This window comes from Mobula hypostoma, chromosome 24, assembly GCF_963921235.1.
Source record: "Mobula hypostoma chromosome 24, sMobHyp1.1, whole genome shotgun sequence".
Classification (NCBI taxonomy): Eukaryota; Metazoa; Chordata; class Chondrichthyes; order Myliobatiformes; family Myliobatidae; genus Mobula; species Mobula hypostoma.
This window is the reverse complement of record NC_086120.1, coordinates 24,190,386-24,212,860: the sequence shown is the minus strand read 5'-3', so window position 1 is coordinate 24,212,860 and position 22,475 is coordinate 24,190,386. Positions and strand designations below refer to the sequence as shown.

The 22,475-nt window shown below is 43.2% G+C and overlaps 1 protein-coding gene across 1 annotated transcript; it reads right to left on the bottom strand.

Moving 5' to 3' along the window:
* Positions 1-982: 982 nt before the first annotated feature.
* Positions 983-20,966, bottom strand: LOC134337258 (uncharacterized). Its single transcript, XM_063032114.1, has 4 exons — positions 20,690-20,966; positions 14,262-14,717; positions 7,655-7,806; positions 983-4,078 (listed from the first exon to the last, which is right to left on the bottom strand). The coding sequence occupies exons 1-4, from the start codon at positions 20,751-20,753 to the stop codon at positions 4,031-4,033; spliced, it is 720 nt and encodes a 239-aa protein (XP_062888184.1). The 5' UTR covers positions 20,754-20,966; the 3' UTR covers positions 983-4,030.
* Between the last annotated feature and the right edge of the window lie 1,509 nt (positions 20,967-22,475).

Sequence of the window (22,475 nt, the reverse complement as noted above, 5' to 3'; positions counted from 1 at the left end):
GGCCAGCAGTAGGTTCTGGGTTGTGGGGATGTGAACACTGGACACAAGACCCCTCAACTTCCTTGTGAGGCCTAGAGGAACTTTTTTTTTTTGCATTGTGCTGTCTGCAGCTTGAAACTCAACTCACCACTTTAGATCCATTAGATAGGGGTAAAGAGGTGTGTCGATGCCAGGTGATGTGGGCTTGGGATAAAATGGTATAGAAGCACTGGATCAGGTGGGCAAGGAGTGGGGAGCTGAGGTTGTATCAGAAGGAACAGCATTGGATGAAGAGGTGGGATCAGCACTGGGTGAGATGGTGTTACCCAGCTAAGGTCAAAGGTAACAGGAAATACATTTTTCTAAATAACAAGCTCTTGAAGACAACCAGAGTGTAAGGTTGTTCAGCTAATTGGGCCTGGCCTACCATTCAATGCCATCGTTCATTCTTCCTGTCCGGTAAATCCAGAGATCATTGTGCTGCCTTGGGCCGCAGCAGTCTGTCAGTGTTTGCATTGAATGCACTCAACAATTAAGAACTCGTATTCCTTCAAAGGTTCATGGCCCCTGGCAGAATTCCTTCTCATCTCTTCCCTGACTCTGGTTCCAGACTCTCCAGACCGAGGAAAGGGAGAGGCTTTCATCACCACAGTCATGTTTAGATGTGTGTCTCAATGACATCAGAACATGCACCGAAACAAGGGCAGAGCTGGGTAACGTAACAAAGTGGAGATAAACCAAGATTCTGAGTTCAGAAACCAAATTCATCATCAAACATGGAGCCAAGACATCAGCCAGTCGGCGTTGGAGAAGGGTGACTGACAAAGGAACGTAGATTATAATAGGGACTGATGACAGCAGGGTTGATGGATCTGATACTTAGCAGGAAGAAATTTCTCCACAGGGGTTCAGTTCACTCAAGCTCTCATCATAGGATCCATTCCAGAAATCAAGCGAGGGCAAGCTTGTGTTTAAACAGGCCAGTACAGCACACAATTGAAATTAAGGCAATATTTATTAATGATTCATACTTGTCAAATTTATAATCACAATCAATAAAATTCTTCCAACATGGAGATGGAAGAATTGCCCCTCACAACCCAGGGTTAGTCAGAACTCATCTTTGTACCTCAGGGTATTCAGATCATCTCCACCTCCTGCTAACAATAAGACGAAAGTGATTCTCAGTACCAGTGTCCCACCGCTGTCTGACTGTCCTCTCAACAAGCCAGCATTACTAGGGAGCATTTCAAACTCCTACAGGATATCCCACAGTTCTTTTCTACCCCCTTTGGAAATGTGTTTACTGGTGGTGAAAATGTAACAAACTATTTGTATAAGAAAATCCCCAATTTCAGCAGCATGGTTAGGAGCATTTAACTGCCTAGAAATTCACCCCCAAGTCAGTTGCACTAAATATGCTTTGTGATATTTCTCATGCTTTCTATGATTTGGAAGAAGGTCATTCAGCCCATTGATCTATGCCAGCTGCCAGCGCAATCACATCAACCTCATTCACCCCACTGGTTCCTATGTAACCTATCCTCTCTCAGGTACCCACCAGCTCCACCCTGGTTCTCCTCTCCCGCCACACACCGACACTAATGGTAATTGACCTGTGAGACATGGATGGAAATCAGAGTATCGTGGGGGGAATCCCATGCATTCGGGGCATGTGCAAACCCACGGAGATAGGATCTGACCAGAAATCAGGATCAAAGCCAACTCCCTGGAACACCAACAGATGCACTATCACAGGGTGGTGCAGAAACTAGTGCAATCATTTTACAGAACACTGACCCAGTTCGATTCCCACAGTAGTCTGTAAAGAGCTTGTACATTCCCCGTGACTGTATGGGTTTCTTCTGGATGTTCTAGAGATGTACAGTTTAGGGTTAGTAAGTAGGAGTATGCCATGTTGGCATTGGAAGCACAGTGACACTTAACAGGCTATCTCCCAGCACAATCTTCGCTAATACGACTTGACACAAATGATGCATTTTGTTGTCTGCTTCGATGTTGATGTGACAAATGCAGCTAATCTTTCCTTTTTCTATCATACCACCCACTGACTAAATTTCAGGAGCAGAACAAAATATGCGTTTTTCTGCCACGTTTAGAACAACCAACCAAGGATTAATTTCTAAATGAAGTTGACCGAGGGATAAATATGGGCCAGGGTACTGGGGGGGGGGGGGGCGGGGGAGCTCCCCTGATTTTCTTCAATAGCTTCTGCCTAAGAGAGCAAGCAGAATTCAGCACTTTCAACAGTGTATGGTTCTCTAGTGGTGGTCCGTACCCAGAATGGGATTTGAACCCATAACCTTCAAAGTTAGCGATCAGTGTGCTCTTTATCGAATCACTGCCATCATCAGGACAGTCACCATGGGGAGATCTCCTGAGAGTGGCACACTGAAGTCCAGTGTGACATGACCAGATCTGAGATTCTACATTACGACACCCAAAGTTAACGGGATGTACAAGGTTGGGAGGTTGAATGTGTAACGGAGAATCTGTTGTGGATACTGATATTGGAAGCAATACTGGCTCATTCAGTAGTGTATCTACACAATTCCTGCCTTTTCTAATGTACTTCTGGTCATTCACACACTAATGGATAACCTCACTCACCCCAAAACTGAGTGGAATTCCACAAGCTATGGACTCATTTTCAAGGACTCTACAACTCTGTTCACAATATTATTTATTACTTATCTATTATATTCTTTTTCTTTCTGTATTTGCACAGTTTGCTATATTTTGCACATTGGCTGTTTCTTGGTCTTTGTGTGCAGTTTTTCATTGATTCTGTTGTTTCTTTGTATATGCTGTGAATGCTGGCAACAAAATGAATTTCAGGGTAGTCACCACATGTAGTGACATATATGTACTTAGATAATAAACTTACTTTGAACTTTAATGCACACCAGTTCTACCTCATCTTTCAACCCATATCTCACCAACGTTTATAAAATTCTCCTTGATTTCATATCCCTCCATGTTCCCCATCCTTATCTCCATAACCCCTGAGATCTTTTTTTCTCTTCTCATTCTCTGGCAACTTGATCATCCTTGAATTTAATTCTGTATTGGCAGCTATGCTTTCTACGATTAAGATCGCAGGCTCCAGAGTTCCCTCCACAAACATTGCTATCCTCCATCCCTTCCTTCAGAAGAATATTGAAAATCTATTCCCTTTGTCTAAACTTTCTCATGTCCCAAAATTCCTTTTCTGCCTCAATGTGGTCTAGAGATACTCCTGGTTTGCCTTGCTGTTGTAGAGTCAGACAAAAAAGGTTGCAGTTAATTGTAGCGAGAGTGATCTTTATTTCAGTCCTGCCCTTTTCCCCTGCTGCTTATGTTATGCCATTACTACAATGCAAACCGACTGGGCCATTAACCTCATCGAAATTGGTGGCAATTAGACATTATTGTTTTGCTTTTTGTAAACAGTATTATATTTCCTTCAAAATGACCTAGCAACGCCCCACCCACTGTTAAGCTTTTTTTGGCTCCACTTATTGTGGTGGGGGGGAGGGGAATGGAGATAAAAGTTCATATCTTATTGCAAATCCTTATCTGAGTCACCAACACGTTATCAGGAAAGTCACAAAATCAAATGAACTGCTACAGAGGTAGAAATCCCATAAAAATATACAGTCTGTTCAAAGAGAAAAGATTTAGTTTCAAACCTTAACCTATTATGGCTCAGGACCCAAATTCCTTTTGCAACATCAAACACCGGGGGAAAAATGGATACCTGTGAATAGTGTTGAGTTCACACAGTGGTGGTGATCTTGCATTCAAAATTAGAAGCCTCATATTATCATTTCCATTGTAGAGTGCCAAAACCAAAAGCAGAGCAAGCTTTATGACAAAGGTTACGTTAGATGAGGTTAACTCTCTGTGTTAAATGGTTACTAAGCAATAATGGTTCAAATGGGAAGAGAATGAGGGAGAGACAAACAGGAGAAGGAGATGGTGAGTAAGTGTCAGTCGAGCTTTGTGTCATTTCCAGAACATTTTCAGGCAGCACAGACAGGTTTCAGGATTATTTGGGTGGATACTGAGCGAAAGGCACTTCTTCATTTAAGCTATTCTGGAAAAAAAAAACAAAATGAAAAAGAGTGTAAGTCTTTCATTTTACCCAGCATTCCTTTCATGTCTTTGCATGAACAAGGGAGAGATGAGATATTTCTTCTCTTCATTGAGAAACCCAGTGAAAAGGACCAAGGTACACAGGGCAGAATAACACCATTGAACAGCAGCAGGAGTTTCCGGCAGGGGAATTTGGATGTATCCATCTTGGCTTCCTAGAATGGCAAGAAAGACTGAGACACAATGCAAGAGCAACTTATTGAAATCCTGAACTAAAGCTGATGCTGCTGGAAGTACTCAGCAGATCAGGCAGCATCAGTGGAGAGAGAAACAAGGCCAATGACCTTCCATCTAAGTTCAAAAATATGACATCATAACCCCTTCATCAGATCCGGATATTATTAAAACTAAACAAGTTCAGAGGAAGTGATGGCAACAGGGAAAAGAGAGAGGAGGAAGTTACTAAAGATAAGAACTATTACACTGAACAACAGAGTTTGCTTCCTGAATACTTTTAGGTGTATCTCAAGGATTTTGGGCTGCCGATCATGAAAATTACCATGAAATTTCCCTATCATGCACCATTTTTCAAATCAAAATAACTGATGCCAAGGAAGGAATTTTTGTTGGTCCACAAATCAAACAGGGGTCATCAAAGGCAGATAATTCGAACAACCTCTAATGGGACCAGAGAAGATTGCATGGAAGGCATTCAATGATGTTGTTAAAAAAAATTTTCTTTGCAACTACAAAGCACCAAACTACGTGCAGCTGGTTGACAACATGCTTCAAACACACAAAACCATGACCTTCCAATTCACTAAAGATTCATTTTCTACATTCCCATTTGGACTTCTTCCATGCAATCTTGGCGCTGTCAGTGATGAGCATAGTAAAAGGTTTCACCAAGACATTACGGTCATGGAGGAAAGGTATCAGGGCAACTGGAAGCCCTCAGTGCTGGCAGATTATTGTTGGACACTTAAAATAAGAAGCTTCAGGCACAGAGTACAGATGAAAATCATCAACATAACATTTTTAGCTTAATCGAACTACTGCAAAGTGTCAGCACTGTTATGCAATTAAATGCATTATATTCAACAAAATCATTTCCTTGTTTCTCCAAGTTCCTACATGATACAAGTAGTCAGAAATTATATTTGTGTTCAACTTCAAGCAGTCTGTCATAAACAAAAAAAAAATCTGAGGAAACAACACTTTCAAAAAAGCTTGTTGTCTAGTGTCATAGGGTGGAAGGTGGGAGAAATTAGGACAAAGGAGACAGAAATGCTGGGTGAGAGGGGAGGGTGAAGGGTCTGGGAAGGGTTGTTCTTGAAGAATGGGAGAAGCAAGATCATTTCATGCCAAACTCTACACTGGGCCTGAAAGTCTGCCATAGTTCAATGTTAAAACTGAGCTAGGAACTCCTAATTTCAAAGGTGGGAGAAAGTGTTGAACAAGACCTCTGGAGCTTAGGAGAAGATAGAAGAAAGACCCAATGCAGCAGAGGCTGGACACCAGAGCTATAAGGGTTACAACTGGATGATACATGAATTCTCATAGTCAAGAAACTTGACCTAACCCGTCGGTCATAAGTCCTAAACTGTCACTAACAAATTCAGCAAATATTTTGTGCCACCAAGTGGGCAGTGAAAATGTGGAAAACTCATTCTCAAGAAGATTGGTCAAAGCAAAAGCAAAAACATTTAAAAGGGGGGGGGGGAAGGATGATCGTATGGTAGAAAGAAATGGAAAGATGAAGTGATGGGGAGTTGAATTAGAAGATGGTAAGATAGAACTAAGGATCAGAAAAGTAGTCAGATAACCTTGATAAATTTTATGGAAGCCTATATGAGAGGACAGGAATCAACATCATTGGAGCTAAATGGGGCTGTCTATTGAGCAAATGCACACATGATACTGGCAGCTGTAGACTGGACTATCAGGAACAAGTCAAAAATAAAAGCATTAAAATGTTGGCCGTAGATCTGTCAGCAGTGCATTGGGATATTTTACATTGCACTGGACGAGTTGGGAAGTTATTAGGACAGTGAAGCAATGGTCCAAATGGGTCATCGGTGACTTCTACAAGACAGCACCTGTGAAGACTGACAAAAACAACTGAAATTCAGCTGGTCCATCCAGTCTCTCCCAACATTATAATGACAGAATCATCATGACTAAATAAAAGGAAAAATGTTTCCACCTGTGAGTGAGACCAGGAGCAGAAGTCAATGATATAATGCTGTCTCTAATTTTCCAGTGTGGTGGCATTTTTAGTGTCTAAGCTAGACATCAGACAGACACCCCATTGGAAAAATAATCTGATAATGCTATATTCCCACAAAATTTCACTAGAGTGTCAACCCAGCCTCGAGTCTCTAGAGTGAGACTTGAGCAAGTATCTGACCATCAGCCACTGCGGAGACACAGGGACCATCCCTCCCTGGCAAATCCGGGTCTCGGCGCTTCACTTAATTCCTTCCCTGTCCGTCGGCCTCCGGCAGTGACGCTGGGAGCCAGCTGCTCAAACAGTCCAGTACTGAGTCAAGCTGATACAATAAGCAGAGTCAAAGAAAGAAAGGCAGTGATCTCAACTTGTTGCCAGGGACGCCCCAATTCTCCAGGCCCAGAGCCAAAATCGCAGGGCGTGACTTCTGTTTAAACTGAGTAAGGGAGTGTCCACTGTTCCTTCTCCCCAGGAGTGCCACGTTGCTTACCTAACCATAACTCTTCAGGTCTTAAATATGAAAGTACAATAAAAAATAATCTATGGAAAGGGTGTGACAGGAGGATTTTAAGTCCGGTCAAGAATATGATGGCTTTTTAATTTGCTTAATTTCATGGTTTAGTTGTTATTGGAAGTGCCACATACCTACAGTACATGAAGGCAAATCCAGTGCAGACATATGCACACATAATGCCTAAATAGATGATGTAATGCAGGCTGAAACAAGCGATCCAGCCCATGGATACATTGCAAAAGTGGAGATACAGACAGGAAAATAGCTGCAGGCTTCTGCAACATGGCCATACACAATACATAGATCCATTTAACATATACAATACCTATAGAAACTTAGAGCACTTGATGGATCTGGGCCTGTATTCACAGGAGTTTAGAATAATAATGGGGGGGGGGGATGAAATCTCACAGAAACCTATCAAATATTGAAAGGCATACAGTAGATTCGATGTCTCCTACAGGTGGGGGAGTCTAGGACCAGAGGACACAGTCCTGGAATAGAAGGGTGTCCCTTTCAAAGGAATATCTTTAGCCAAAAATCTGTGCAATTCATTGCCATAGATGGTTGTGCAGGCTAAACCATTGGGTATACTTAAACCAGAGGCTGGTAAGTTCTTAGTAAGGGGGGGGTCAAAGGTTATGGGGACAAAGCAGGAGAATGGGGTTGAGACAGAAAATAAATCAGTCATGATGGAATGCCAGAGCAGAGTCGATGGGCCAAATGGCCTAATTCTGACCCTATGTCTTAAGGTCTTATAGTCTTACAGACACAAATATAGGTTCATAAATATGTGCAGAACATCTGGCCCCAGACAGATGTTATTTACATACCATTGGCATTTCTTGGAGACGTTTAAATTCGGGCTTTCCATGTTGTGAGTATTTCACAGCAGTGATGAGGACCGCAACAAGAAAAATTAACACCAGAATTACAATAATAACAATCAGCCCCGTGTCTAGTTGTTGCCTTTTTGGAGTCAAAACTGAAACAGAGATAGAAAATATTACATAGTTGCAACACAATATACTGTACATTGAGTCATATCGTTCATGTCGATGAATTTGCAGTTTACACATGCCAACAGCACACAGAGCGTGGGGGGATGCAAATGGCTACAAGCAGCGCAATACAACACAGAACGCTGGGAATACTTTACAGGTCAGGCAGAATCTGCAGAGACAAGCACGTTCACAGACAACTCTGTCAAGCTCTCCATGTGTGTTGAATGTCTGCAGCAGACTGTTTCTTCACACCCCCAACAGCCAGAAGGATAGATAAGCATCTGTTTGTAGTCGAACACGTTTGATGCCAGGATCTGGCCCCTTTCTCCAGGAAATGGTGGAGCTTTAAAAACAGCAGCCCTCTCATGGGGTGAGGACGGATTCAGTAAAGTTTTTCATACAAGTAAAGGCATTTTTGAGGTTGAGTTTAGGGTACAAGAGTGAGGAGCTGAATAAAACAAAGGAGAGCAGGGGCAACAAGCAAAGAATAAGTGATTGGCAAAGCAAATAAAGTTCCCCAATTTACCGACTGTTGTTACTTCAACAAAGATCAGAAGAGAAGCTGAGTGTAGAAGACATAAACATGATTCAAAGGTCATAGTTCTGCACTTTCATTAACGACATCTGTAGGAGAACTGGGAAGTTAAAAATCCAGGATGATCTACACAACCCCCATTTCATCCTGCCCCGTGAGGGAGAGCAGCCAACTACATTTGTAGAGCACTGTCACAAGTCCCAAAGAACTTCACGGGAAAGCATAAAACCACAATAGAAAGTTTGGGGCAATTAATCAGAAGCAGACATTTAGTGATTTTAAGGAGTATTTTGAAGAAAGGAAAGAGGCAGAGAGGTTTAGGAAGGAAATCTCTGCTGAAGGTATGGCTACCCATGGATGGGAGACGGGGAATGAGAAATAGGCATGGTGGAGGAGTGCAGAAAGCGCACAGGCCTGCTGGGATATAGTTACAGGGTCATAAAAAAGTACAGCACAGAAACAGGCCCTTTGGCCCATCTAGTCCATGCTGAGCCATTTAAACCCTTTTGACTTGCACTAAGACCATATCCCTCCATACCCTTACCATCCATGTACCTAAAACTTCTCTTAAACATTGAAAACCGAGCTTACATGCACCACTTGCACTGGCAGCTCGTTCCAAACACTCACAACCTTATGAGTGAAGAGGTTTCCCCTCATGTTCCCCTTAAACTTTTCAGCTTTCACCCTTACCCTTAGTTGTAGTCCCATCTAACCTCAGTGGAAAAAGCCTGCTTGCATTTACCCTATCCACGCCGCTCATAATTTTGTATACCTCTAACAAATCTCCTCTCAACCTTCTATGTTCCAAGGAATGAAGTACTAACTTATTCAATCTTTCCTTTTTACTCAGGTCCTCTAGACCCAGCAACAACCTTATAAATTTCCTCTATACTCTTTCAACCTTATTTACATCTTTCCTGTAGGTAGGTGACCAAAACTGTACATAACACTCCAAATTAGGCTTCACCAATGTCTTATACAACTTCAACATAACATCCGATACTCAATACTTTGATTTATGAAGGCCAATGTGCCAAAAACTTTCCTTACAACCCTACCTACCTGTGACGCCACTTTCAGGGAATTACGGATCTTTATTCCGAGACCCTTTTTATCTTGCACTCCTCAGTGCCCTACCATTCTCTGAGCGAGACCTACCTTGGCTGGTCCTACCAAAATGCAACACCATGCACTTGTCTGCATTAAATTCCATCTGCCATTCTGCAGCCTGTTTTCCAGCTGATCCAACTCCCTCTGCAAGCCATGATAGTCTTCCCACTGTCCACTACACCCACAATCTTAGTGTCATCCGCAAATTAACCACATTATCATCCAGATCATTGATAACCAACAACAGACCCAGCACCGATTCCTGCAGCACTCCACTAGTCACTGGCTGACAGGCAACCATCCTCTGCCACTCTCTTGCTTCTCTAGAAAAGCTAATGTCTAATCCATTTTACCACCTCATCTGGAATGCCCGGCAAATGAACCTTTTTGACCAACCTCCCATGCAGGACCTTGTAAAGGCCTTGCTGAAGTCCATGTAGGCAACATACACTGCCTTGCCTTCATCAACTTTCCTGGTAACTTCCTCGAAAAACTCCACTCACAAAGCCATGCGGACGATGCTTAATCAGTCCATGTCTATCCAAACACACATATATACAGACCCCCAGAATATCTTGTAATAACTTTTCCACTGCTGATGTCAGGCTCACCTGCCTATAATTTCCTGATTTATATTTAGAGCCTTTCTTAAACAGTGGAACAACACTGGCTGTCCTCCAATCCGCTGGTACCTCACCTGTCGATAAGGATAATTTAATTACCTCTGCTAGGACCCTGGCAATTTCTGCACACCTCCTGTAGGGTCTGAGGGAACGCCTTGTCAGGCCCTGGGACTTTTCTACCCTAACCTGCTTTAGGACAGCAAACACCTCATCCTCTGTAATCTGTACAGAGTCCATGAAGCTGATACCATTTTGCCGTACCTCTATAGACTCTGTGTCTTTCTCTGAGTAAATATAGATGCAAAAAAATGCACTTAAGATCTCCTCCACCATCTCTTTAAGCTCATGGATTACCATACTGATCTGCCAGAGGACCAATTTTGTCCCTTGCAATCATTTTGCTCTTAATATATCTGTAGAGTCCCATAGGGTTCTCCTTCACCTTGTCTGTTAGAACTTCATGCCTTCTTTTAGCCCTCCTGATTTCTTTCTTAACTGTTCTCTTGCATTTCTTATACTTCATAAGCACTTCATTTGTTCCTACCTATCTATAACTGCTATGCGCTTCCTTTTTTTCTTAACCAGGGCCTCAATATTTCATGAAAACCAAATAGCCCTGCCAAAGGCTTTCGGCCTGAAACGTCAACTGTACTTTTTTCCATAGATGCTGCCTGGCCTGCTGAGTTCCTCCAGCATTTCCTGTATGTTGCTCAGATTTCCAGCATCTGCAGATATTCTCTTGTTTCCCTACACCTCTTATCTTTACCTTTTATTCTGGCACTTTCACTTTTTCCACTCCCACTTACCAAGTGTACCTTTGCCAGAAAACAGCCTGTCCCATTCCACACTTGCCACATCCTTCTCATACCATCAAAATTGGCCTTTCTTAAATTTACAATCTCAAGCTGTGAAATAGACCTATCTTTTTGCATACTTACTTTAAAACAAATGGCATTGTGATCACTAGATGCAAAGTATTGCCCGACAAAAAATTCTGTCACCTGCCCCATCTCATTCCCTAATAGCAGATCAAGTATCGCACACTCTCTCATTGAGACTTCTATGTGCTGAACATATTTGACAAACTCTATCCCATCTAGTCCTTTTACAGCATGGGAGACCCAGTCAATATGTGGAAAGTTAAAATCAACTACTATAACAGCCTTATTTTCTTACAACAGCCTGTGACCTTTCTACAAATTTGTTCCTCTAAATCCCTCAGACGTTGGGTGGTCTGTAATATAGCCCCATTAACATGGTCATACCTTTCTTATTTCTCAGTTCCACCCTTAACACCTCACTGGCAGATTTCTCCAGCTTGTCCTGACAGAGCACTGCTGTGATATTTTCCCTGACTAGTAACGCTTCCCCTTCTCCTTTAATCCCTCCCACTCTGTCATGTCTGAAACAACAGAACCTCAGAATATTGAGCTGCCAGTCCTGCCCCTCCTGCAACCATTCTCACTAATGGCTACAATACCATAATTTCAGATGTTGATCCAGGCTCTGAGCTCCACCGCCTTTCCTACAATACTTCTTGCATTGAAATATATGCAGCTCAGGACACTAGTCACACTATGCTCAAACTTCTGATTCCTGACTTTGTCTGAGGTCTTACCTACATCTGCCTCCACAACCTCTCTGTTCTGGCACTCTGGTTCCCATCCCCCCTCCTCCGTGTAGCACTAGCAAACATTTCTGCCAGGATATTAGTCCCCCTCCAGGTGCAAACTGTCCTTTTCTACAGGTCCCACCTTCCCTGGAAAATAACCCAAAGATCCAAAAATCTTATGCCCTCCCTCCTACACTAACTCCTTAGCCAAATGTTAAGCTGTATAATCTGCCTAGTTCTGGACTCACTAGCATGTGACACAGGTAGCAATCTTGAGATTACAACTCTGGAAGTCCTGCCCTTTAACATAGCACCTAACTCCCTGAACTCACTTTGCAGAACCTTGTCGCTCTCCCTACCTAGGCTACTGGCACCTACATGGACCACGACCTCAGGCAGTTCATTTAAGAATGTTCAGGACTCAGTCTGAGATGTCCCAGACCCTGGCACCTGGGAGGCAACATACTGTCCGAGAATCTTGATCTCGTTAACAGAACCTCCTGTCTGTTCCCCGAACTAATGAATCCCCTATCACCACAGCTCACTTCTTCTCCCGCCTTCCCTCCTGAGTCACAGAGCCAGACTCAGTGCCAGAGACCTGATTGCCATGGCTTTCCTCTGCTAGTCACCCCTACCCAACAGTATCCAAAGTGGTGTAGCTGTTGTTGAGAGGGACGGCTACAGGGGCACTCTGCGTTGGCTGTATAAGCCCTTTCCCCTTCCTGACTGTCAGCCAGTTTCCTGTGTCCTGTAGCTTGGGTCTAGCTACCTCTCTATCCGTCCTATCTATCGCCACCAAATGATCCAAGGTTTATCCAGCTCCAGCTCCAACCCCTTAATGCAGAGTGTTAGAAGGTGCAGCTGGATGCACTTCTTGCAAGAGTCCAGCAGGTGGGGGAGAAGTGAGAGGATTCAGGAGTTTACAATTGATTTCCAGAATGTTAAAATCAAGGGTTTTTTTGGTTCAGTAGCAGGCACAGGCTAGTGATGGATGAAAGGAGTTTTACTTCAGATGCCAGAGCTGAGAGTTAATCCTTAACCCAGACCCACTCAGATCAGAAGGCTGTTCATTACAGTCACAGCATTACTTGGAGGAGTTGCACAAACATGAAAATGTCTTTGCGATGTGAGAAATTAAACAGGGAATTGAAAAAAAAAACCCATTGCCTCTCACTTACTGTAAGGGGCAATTATCTCCCTGCCATCTTGTTCACAGGTGACATTTCTTCTTGAAGACTACACATCCAGTGCAGAATAGACTGTCATCTTAAACAGGATCTGACAATATTCTCAGACCTCAAGTAACCTTGTACTTTTCTTAAAGGGGCACCGACCACATCGGGAATGGGAAAAGCTGTGGATTGTTTGATGGTAAAATGTCTGTTGGTGGACCTCTTTCCCCAGAGTGTGGGGAGAAAGTGCAACTTATTCCCACAGGGACTGGTTGAGACAAGCATCAGAAGTGGATTTAAGGGAAAGCCGGATAAACTCCCAGTGGAGAATGGGATCAAGGGAGATGGTGATGATGAGATGGAAACAGGTGAATCTGAAAAGCCTTTGTCAGTCAGAGCTCCTGAATGGACCAGTTAAGGTGAAAGATCTAGAAATAACTATTTAATGATATTCATGATCAGGTTTTTTTTTCCAATTCCTTCTACATTATTGACATTCAAAAAGAGACAATGAGGAATCTTCTATCTTGTGTTTTGTGGACCTTTTGAATTCTTCATCCATACAGTTGTAGGCACCAAATCATCATGTACAAGCATGTGATTAAGTTAGAAAGGGTATAAAATTATTCTCAGGAATGTTGCATGAACATAAAGGCTTTGACTGGCTGAGATATAAAGATCTATAAGATGGATGAATTAAACTTTGAACTATATTAAAACCTTCAAATATTTCTCATGTAGTATTAAGTGGAACTGATTTAGAATATTGTAATTGTGCAAATAATTTTTGCCTAGATAAACTCCTAGAAAGGCCTTGATAGAGTGGCATAGAGAAGACATCTCCTATAGTGGGAAAGCCTAGGACCAGAGGGTATGTCTCAGAATACAAGGACATCCCTTTAGAAGAGAGATGAGGAAGAATTCATTGCCACAGATGGCTGTGAATCCCAAGTCATTGGGCATATTTAAAGCAGAGGTTGATAAGTTCTTAATTAGTAAGGGCATCAAAGGTTACGGTGAGAAGGCAGGAGAATGAGGTTGAGAGGGATAATAAATCAGACATGATGGAATGGCAGAGCAGACTCGATGGGCTGAATGGCCTCATTCTGCTCCTGTGTCTTCTGGTCTTAAATAAATTTGATGCAGCCTTTGGATTTGGACCTTGCAGGAAAGGCTGCTATTAACGGCCCATTTGGAACTACATGGAGAATTTCCTGCTGCACTTCCCAGCATCACAGCAGTGGGTATATTTCAAAATAACACTTTGGAAAGAGGCTACAGAAATCCTTTCTTCCTGTCATCCTTTCCATACTTTTCCCTGTAATTGACCATTTAAAGTCAAGTGTTTTAACCCAGAGTTTGAAAGAAATCAGTTGCAGACCTGTGCCATTCATTGTTGTGGTTGCAGAGTTCTCCGTCAAAAACACAGCTGTCGTTACAGCGATGGACTGGCTGACTGTGGCTGTGCTCGACAGCGTCATAGCTGTGGTTGTATTTTGTGGTGCACTGGAAATAGGTGTTGAATTGGCCTCCTGTGTTACATTGCTTGTTGACCTCTCCACTGTTGTTTCTGTCGAGTTGGATGTTGACGAGACTGTGGGTGTTTCTGTTGAGTTGGTCGTTTCTGTTGAGTTGGTCGATTCTGTTGAGTTGGTCGTTTCTGTTGAGTTCGTCGTTTCTGTTGAGTTCGTCGTTTCTGTTGAGTTCGTCGTTGGTGCGACTGTGGTCGTTTCTGTTGAGCTGGTTGTTGGCGTCTGTGTGGTGATGAATGTTGTTGCTTCCGTCACCTCAGGCGTAATAGTCTCTGGTGCTGTGGTCACAGTCGTGGTAGTTGAGCCTGGATAAATAAAATTAACTAAAGAATCAGCAAGCAACTCATTCATGAGGGGACTATTATTAGAATGGCCTGCCATGGGAGCCACAATGGGTGCCATGTCTTTATATAGCACCTTTGACATAGCAAGGCCCCAAATGGGGCTTCACAGGTAAAACGAGGAAATGAAAATCCAACTCCGGTTGACACAGGGAGATATCAGGGCAAACAAATACATTTTCAGTCTGTGAGATAGATTTTAAAGAACACTTCAAAGGAGGAAAGAGATGGGGGGAGTGTGTGATTAGAAACAGCAGCCACCAATTTGCACACAGAAATCTCTTAACAACTTGAAGCTCAACTAAACAGTGAAGGCCTTCAACATTCAGGGGTGATGTTAAACTGAGATACTGTTAGTTTTGTCCCTTCCTGTCAGAAAACAGCCCGAAGAAGTTTCCCCCACCTCCACACGGATACAGTTCTGATTTCCTTCACTCTAGCTGTGGTGGCTGAGCATTGACTGGGCCCTCAGCTCTGGAACCCCTCCCTAAACTTCTGCACCTCTCTCTCTCCTTTAAGATCTGGTCCCTTGACTGAGCTTTGCGCATCAGCCCTAATATGTACCCAGTGCGCTGTGGTCAAATCCTGTCCAATAATTATCCTTGAGCTTTGGGTGCTATATAACTGAAGACTGGCTTATCATTTCTTCCTGCAATTTTCCTCTTTGGATCGTTCCAAAAATATTTTCATTCTAGGAAAATGTCATGGAAGTCCAGGAGCACTGGAAACCCACTCCTTCATCTTTAAGACCTGTGTCAATAATAAGTATTCCACTTTCGATACTATGAAGGGGGTTGAGGGGGAAGACCAACTGGGGGGTGGTTGGGTGACCGGCTCGGGGGGGAGGGGGGGGCCGCAGTGACCGGGTCTCTGGCACTGCGTCTGGTGCTGTGGCTCAGAAAAGAGAGATAACGAGGACTGTAGAGGTGATAGGAGATCCCATAGTCAGAGAAACAGAGTCAAGATTCTGTGGGCATGATAGAGACAGCCAGATGATATGTTGCCTCCCAGGTGCCAGGGTCAGGGATGTCTCAGATCGGGTCCACGATATTCCTAAAGGGGGAGGGTGAACAGCCAGAGGTCTTGATACATATTGGCACCAATGACATAGGTAGGAAAGGTGAGGAGATCCTGAAAGGAGATTTTATGGAGCTAGGTAGAAAGCTGAAAGACAGGACCTCCAGTGAGGATAAGAATAGGATGGTTTGGTAGGTGAGCATGTGGCTGAGGAACTGGTGCAGTAGGCAGGGGTTCAGATTTATGGATCATTGGGATCTCATCTGGAGAAGGTACGACCTGTACAAAAGGGACAGGTTACATATGAACCTGAGCGGGTCCAATATCCCCGTGGGCAGGTTTGCTAGAGCGGATCAGGAGGGTTTAAACTAATTTATCATGGGAATGGGAACTGGAGTAATACAGCTGAGGATGGGATAGTTGGTTTACAAACAGAAGCAGTGTGCAGTGACATTGTTAGCAAGGAGAGGCTGATGATAGGGCAAAATTGCAGTCAATAGGCTGAGTTGCAATATAAAAGGCAGACAAAATCAAAAAGGGTGAATACAGGACTGAAGGTGTTATATCTGAATGCACGCTGTATATAAAATAAGATAGATGAACTTGTAGCACAGTTACAGATTGGAGTGTAAGATGTTGTAGGCATCACAGAATTCTGGCCGAAAGAAGATTATAGCTGGGAGCTTAAAGTTCAAGGAGATGCATTGTATTGAAAGGACAGTCAGGTAGGCACAGGAGGTGGCATAGGTCTGTTGGAAAAAAATCAAATCAAATCATTATTAAGAGGTGACATAGGATTGGAAAGTGTTGAATTGTTGTAGATAGAACTATGGAACTGCAAGGGTAAAAAGACCCTGATGGGGGTTATATATAGACGCCAAACAGTAGTAAAGAATTTGTCTACAAATTGCATCGGGTAATAGAAAATGGATGACAAAAGGGCAATGTTACAATAGTCATGGGGGTTTCAATATACAGGTAGATTGGGAAAATTAGGTTGGTGCTGGATCCAAAGAGGGGGATTGTTTAGAGCGGCTCATGGTTGAGCCAGTTCTGTTTGGGTGTTGAGCAATGAACCAGAATTGGTGAGAGCTTAAGGTAAAGGAACCCTCAGTGGTCAGAGATCAAATTATGATAGAATTCACCCTGCAATTTGAGAAGGAGAAGGTAAATTCAGATGCATCAGTACTACTATGGAGTAAATGGGAATTACAGAGGCATGAGCGAGCAGCTGTCCAAAATTGGAAAGGAACAATAGCAGTGATGATGGCAGAGCAGGAACAGCTGGAATTTCTGGGAGAAATTTGTAAGGTGCAGGATGTATATATATACAAGAGGAAGGGTATTCTAAAGGCAGGATGACACAACCGTGGCTGACAAGAGAAGTCAAAGCCAACATAAAAGCCAAAGAGAGGACATATAACAGAGCAAAAAAATAGTGGGAAGTTAGAGGATTTGGAAGCTTTTAAAAACCAACAAAAGACAACTAAAAAAGTAATTAAGAAGGAAAAGTTGAAATACAAGGGTAAGCTAGCCAATAGTATTAAAGAGGATACCAAAAGTTTCTTCAAATATATAAAATGTAAAACAGAGATGACAGTAGATATTGGACTGCCGCAAGATGATGCTGGAGAGGTAGTAATGGGGGATAAGTAAATGCAGATGAACTGAATAAGTATTTTGCATCAGTTTTTACTGTAGAAGACACTAGCAGCACGCCAGAAGTTTGAGAGAGTCGGGGGGCAGAAGTGTGTGAAGTTGTTATTAGTCAGCAGAAGGTTCTTGGGAAACTGAAAGGTCTGAAGGCAGATAAGTGACCTGGGCCAGATGTTGTACACCCCAGAGTTCTAAAAGAGGTGGCTGAAGAGATTGTGGAGGCATTAGTAATGATTCTTCAAGACTCACTAGATTCTGGAATGGTTCCAGAAGACTGGAAAATTGCAAATGTCACTCCACTCAAAAGGAGGAAGGGAGGCAGAAGAAAGGAAATTATAGACCAGTTAGCTTGACCTCAGTGGTTTGGAAGATGTTGGAGTCTGATTGTTAAGGATGTGGTTTCTGGGTACTTGGAGGTACATAATAAAAAAGGCCACAGTCAGCATTGTTTCCTTAAGTGAAGAGCTTGCCTGATAAATCTGTTGGAATGTTCTGAAGAAATAACAAGCAGAATAGACAAAGGAGAATCAGTGGATATGGTGTACTTGGATTTTCAGAAGGCCTTTGACAAGGTGCCTCATGAGACTGCTTAACAAGTTAAGATCTATTGTATTACAGGAAAGATTCTAGCATTGATAGAGCATTGACTGATTGGCAGGAGGCAAAGAGTGGGAATAAAGGGAGCCTTTTCTGGTTGGCTGCTGGTGACTAGCAGTCTTCCATGGGGTTCTGTGTTGGGACTGCTTCTTTTTACATTATATCTCAATGATTTGGATAACAGAATTGATGGCTTTGTGGCCAAGTTTGCAGGTGATACGAAGATAGGTGAAGGGACAGTTTGCTTTGAGGAAGTATTGAGGCAACAGAAGGACTTAGACAGATTAGGAAAATGGACAAAAAAGTGGCAGAGGGAATATAGTGTAGGGACGTGTATGGCTATGCCCTTTGGTAGAAGAAATTAAAAACATAGACTATTTTCTAGATGGAGAAAAAATTCAAGAATCTGAGATTCAGAGAGACTTGAGAGTCCTTGTGCAGAATTCTCTTAAGTTTAATTTGCAGGTTGAGTTGTGGTGAGGAAGTCAAATGCGATGTTAGCATTCATTTTGAGTGGATTAGAATATAAGAGCGAGGATGTAATGTTGAGGCTTTATAAAGCACCAGTGAGGCCTCACATGGAGAACTGTGAGCAGTTTTCAGCCCCTTATCTAAGAAAGGATGTGCTGACCTGGAAAGGGTTCAGAGGAGGTTTACAAAAACGATTCTGAGATTGAAAGGCTTGTCATATGAGGAGTATTTGATGGCTTTGGGCCTGTACTCACTGGAATTCAGAACAATGAGGGGTGACCTCATTAAAACCTATCGAATGTTGAAAGGCCTCGATAGTGTGGATGCGGAGAGGATGTTCCCTATGGTGTGAGAGTCTATGACCAGAGGACACAGCCTCAGAATAGAGGAGTGTCCTTCTAGAATGGAGATGAGAAGGAATTTCTTTCGTCAGAGAGTGGTGAATCTGTGGAATTTATTGCCACATGTGGCTGTGGAGGCCAAGTAATTTGATATATTTAAGGCAGAGGTTGACAGATTCTTGATTAGTCAGGACGTGAAGGGATACTGGGAGATGGCAGGAGATTGGGACTGAGGGGGACAATGGATCAGCCATTATGAAGCAGCAGAGCAGAGTCGATGGGCCAAATGGCCTAATTCTGTTCCTACACCTTATGGTCCTATGGTCTTTGAGACGAACAGACCTTGCAGGGGTAAATGACTGCTTGGTCAATGACTCTTTCCAAACCAGCAGACCATGGACTGGCTCTCTTCACCCTTAAGACTAAAATGGACATGAGTCACAGCTGGTCACTGGGTTACAAGTCAGGCAGAAATAAAGCTGGCTTGGTCTATGGAACCTTTCAGACAGTCAGGGCACCCAAAACACATTACAGCCAATGAAGAACATTTCTCTCGTCATGATCTGAGTGCAATTTGCAGATGGAGAGCTCCCTCTAAAGTGATGTGACAGGGATGACCAGATCATCTCCTTTCATGATATTGGTGAATGGGTTAATGTAGGGGAACACCTCTGCAACTCCACAATGGATTTACATTACTTAATGACTTTTTTTCCCCTCCACCTCAAAAAGCTGGAAGAGGCATAACATCTCTAATGAGGTACTGACAGTTCCATTACAGACGATAGGTTTAAGCCTCTGGGGTGTGGCTTGTAACCACTTTAATAGATCTGAAGGCACAAGGAGGTTAGAATCCAGACTAACAAACAAAATGGTGGAGGGACTCAGCAGGACAGGCAGCATTTGTGGAGAGAAATGGAAATCAACTTTTTGGGCCTCACTGTCCACTTCCTTCTACAGATACTGCCTGACTTAATGAGTTCCTGCTTCATCTTGATCTAGCTTTATTAGGCCCCAATCTGTAACTTAATCCCAATGTCTGTTACTGTCCATAAACCCCCATTAGATTCCAACTTGTAACTTACTATCTAGTATCTTTTATCCTCTCTACAAACTCCAACGAATCTGTAACACAAACACCCTGACAGCCTCGAGTGGGTGCGAACATAATTTACTCCTTGACATCTGGTATATTCTTCAAAAACAACCCCAACCCCCTTCATTAGATTCGGGCCTGTGCCTCACTCGGGATCTAGATGTAACCCCCCCCCCCCCCAATCCCTGTTAGATTTCAGCCTGCATCTCACTCCGGGGATCGAGATGTAAACCCCCGAACCCCTCTGTTAGTTTCTAGCCCGTGCCTCACTTTCAGATCTCAGTCATTCAGTTCCAGCGCAGAGATTTGAGGAGTCAACCACGACAGAATTAACGAAGATGCGGAGGAATTTGCCTTCAGTATTAATCTAGCGAATACGGTGTTTCAAAGAATTTACCTCCAGCCCCACGCCGTGTCTGGAAACGCCACTAATCCATTTTGTGTTATGGGGAAAGATACACGAATGTGTATTGTGTGAAATATTTAATGTGGTCTCGTAATAATAATAACTGAAAATATCGTGTTTGAGTACAAAATAAAATCCGCGATGCTTCTTAAACCAAACCTCTTTGTGCACTTATAACCTGCGCAAAAGTTGGGGAAAAAAAATCATTCTTCCTCATTCTCCTGACACGTCAACAGTATCCAGCCTTCCTTAAACCTTGCACCAATTTTTACAAGCGTTTAGGCAAGTGCGTGGGAAACAAGTGCATTAAACTATACCGGAGAAACACGGCCAAGAAGTACTAATCACTCACTGCGTGCCGAAGCCAGGGCAATGCAGAGACAAACACAGACGATTCCTGTCACTTGCCGTGCCATTATTTCGCAGCCGAGGTCTGGTCTTGAGCATTTAGAGATGTTGAGCCAGTATCACCGCCTCGCTCCGTGCTGCCCACGCTCACAGTGACTCCCTGGGCTTCGGTGTTGGCAGTCAGCGCGTCGCCGCGCCCCCTCCAGTCCAGACCCGCCTTTGCAGTACGGGCGTGCTTGACCGAGAGGCCCGCTCCTGTACTCGCACACCAGTCGCCTGCGAAATCTGCAGGTGGAACGCATTATTTCCTGAATGTTAAAGACCGACTTCATGGAGGTTTCCAGAATATAACAGGGTTCAAAGGGCACCTTTACTGAACATCATACGAGACGCCTCCCTTCATGAGGAAGAAGTAAAGTTTCACTCTATAGGAGTTCAAAATTAGAAATGTTTAATGCCACTTGCAGGGCACTAGTGTAAAGGGGAACGAAATAATTGTTACTCCGGATCAGATGCAGCACAAAAAAAACACAATACGGTAAAAACATAAATAATAAAACACAATAAATATTAATACATAGGATAGTTTATATACATAGATTGATTGTATGCCCATTAATTGACGCTAGGCTCAGGGGTCTATACATAAGCCGACTAACAGGAAATGATGATGGTGGTCGTTGGAGGGGTGGGTGGGTCGAGGTTTTGATCGGCCTTACTGCTTGGAGAAAGTAAGTGGTTTTGAGTCTGGTGGTCCTGGCGTGGATACTACATACATAACCATTTCCCTGATGGGAGTGACACAAATCGTCCATCAGCAGGGTGGGTGGGATCCTTCATGATGTTACTGGCCCTTGTCTGGCACCTTACCCATCACGGAAATGTTCCCACAACCTATGGACTCACTTTTAAGAACTCTTCATCTCGTATTCTTGATATTTATTGTTTATTTATTTATTATTGTTTCTTTTTGTATTTGCACAGTTTGTTGTCTTTTGCATACTCATTGAATGCCCGGTTAGTTTGGTCTTTCATTGATCCTATTATAGTTATTATTCTATTATGAATTTATTGAGTATACCTGTAAGAAAATGAATCTCAGGGTTGTATATGGTGACAGATAAGTACTTTAATAATAAATTTACTTTGAACTTTGAACTTTTGACTGAGAAGAATGAGTTATATTATTGTGAGATATAAAATTGTGACAGGGTACATGGGCAATATTGTTAGACGCAGGGACAGCAGATGCTGGAGTCTGGGGCAGCCCACAAAATGCTGGAGGAACTCAGTGGCTTAAGCAGCATCTGTGGAGGAAACATTTCAGATCTTGACCAGATACTCTTCTGTTCGTTAGTACAAATGAAGCAACTCAATTCAAAACATCAGCTGCCCGTCTCCCTGAATAACCGCTGCCTGACCTCCTTGTGTACCGTGGGGCAAACATTGCCCCTGGCTAGGGTGGCTAGGACCACGAATCTCAAATGAAGGCGGCCAGCCTGTCAGGACTAAGCTGAGAAGATGCTCCATCACCCAGAGAGTGGCGAATCTTTCAAACCCTTGCCCATGAGAGCTGCAGTCTCTGAATGCATCCATGATATTTATGTGGGCAGGGGCTCGTTCGGAAAAGAAGTGATAGAGTCAGGGAACATATCATTTTGAAAGGAGGAGCATGTATAAGGGGCTGAGTGGTTTGGTCCTGCCTCTATTTCTATCGGTCATAAGTTCCACTGGTTGGAGACTCTCGAGTCTGGACGCAGAGCCTGAAGTTGAGAAACTGAACACGTCAG

Bases quoted from the DNA above. Each gene is read 5' to 3' on its own strand.
- LOC134337258 (XM_063032114.1), bottom strand. From the start codon at position 20,753: ATGGCACGGCAAGTGACAGGAATCGTCTGTGTTTGTCTCTGCATTGCC. The intron at 7,807-14,261 runs GTCTGCAACTGA...TCTCTGTTTCAG, and splicing joins CACAACAATGAATGGCACAG to TTTTGACTCCAAAAAGGCAA. The intron at 4,079-7,654 runs GTATGTAAATAA...TTTTTTTTCCAG, and splicing joins GTCTCCAAGAAATGCCAATG to AATAGCTTAAATGAAGAAGT.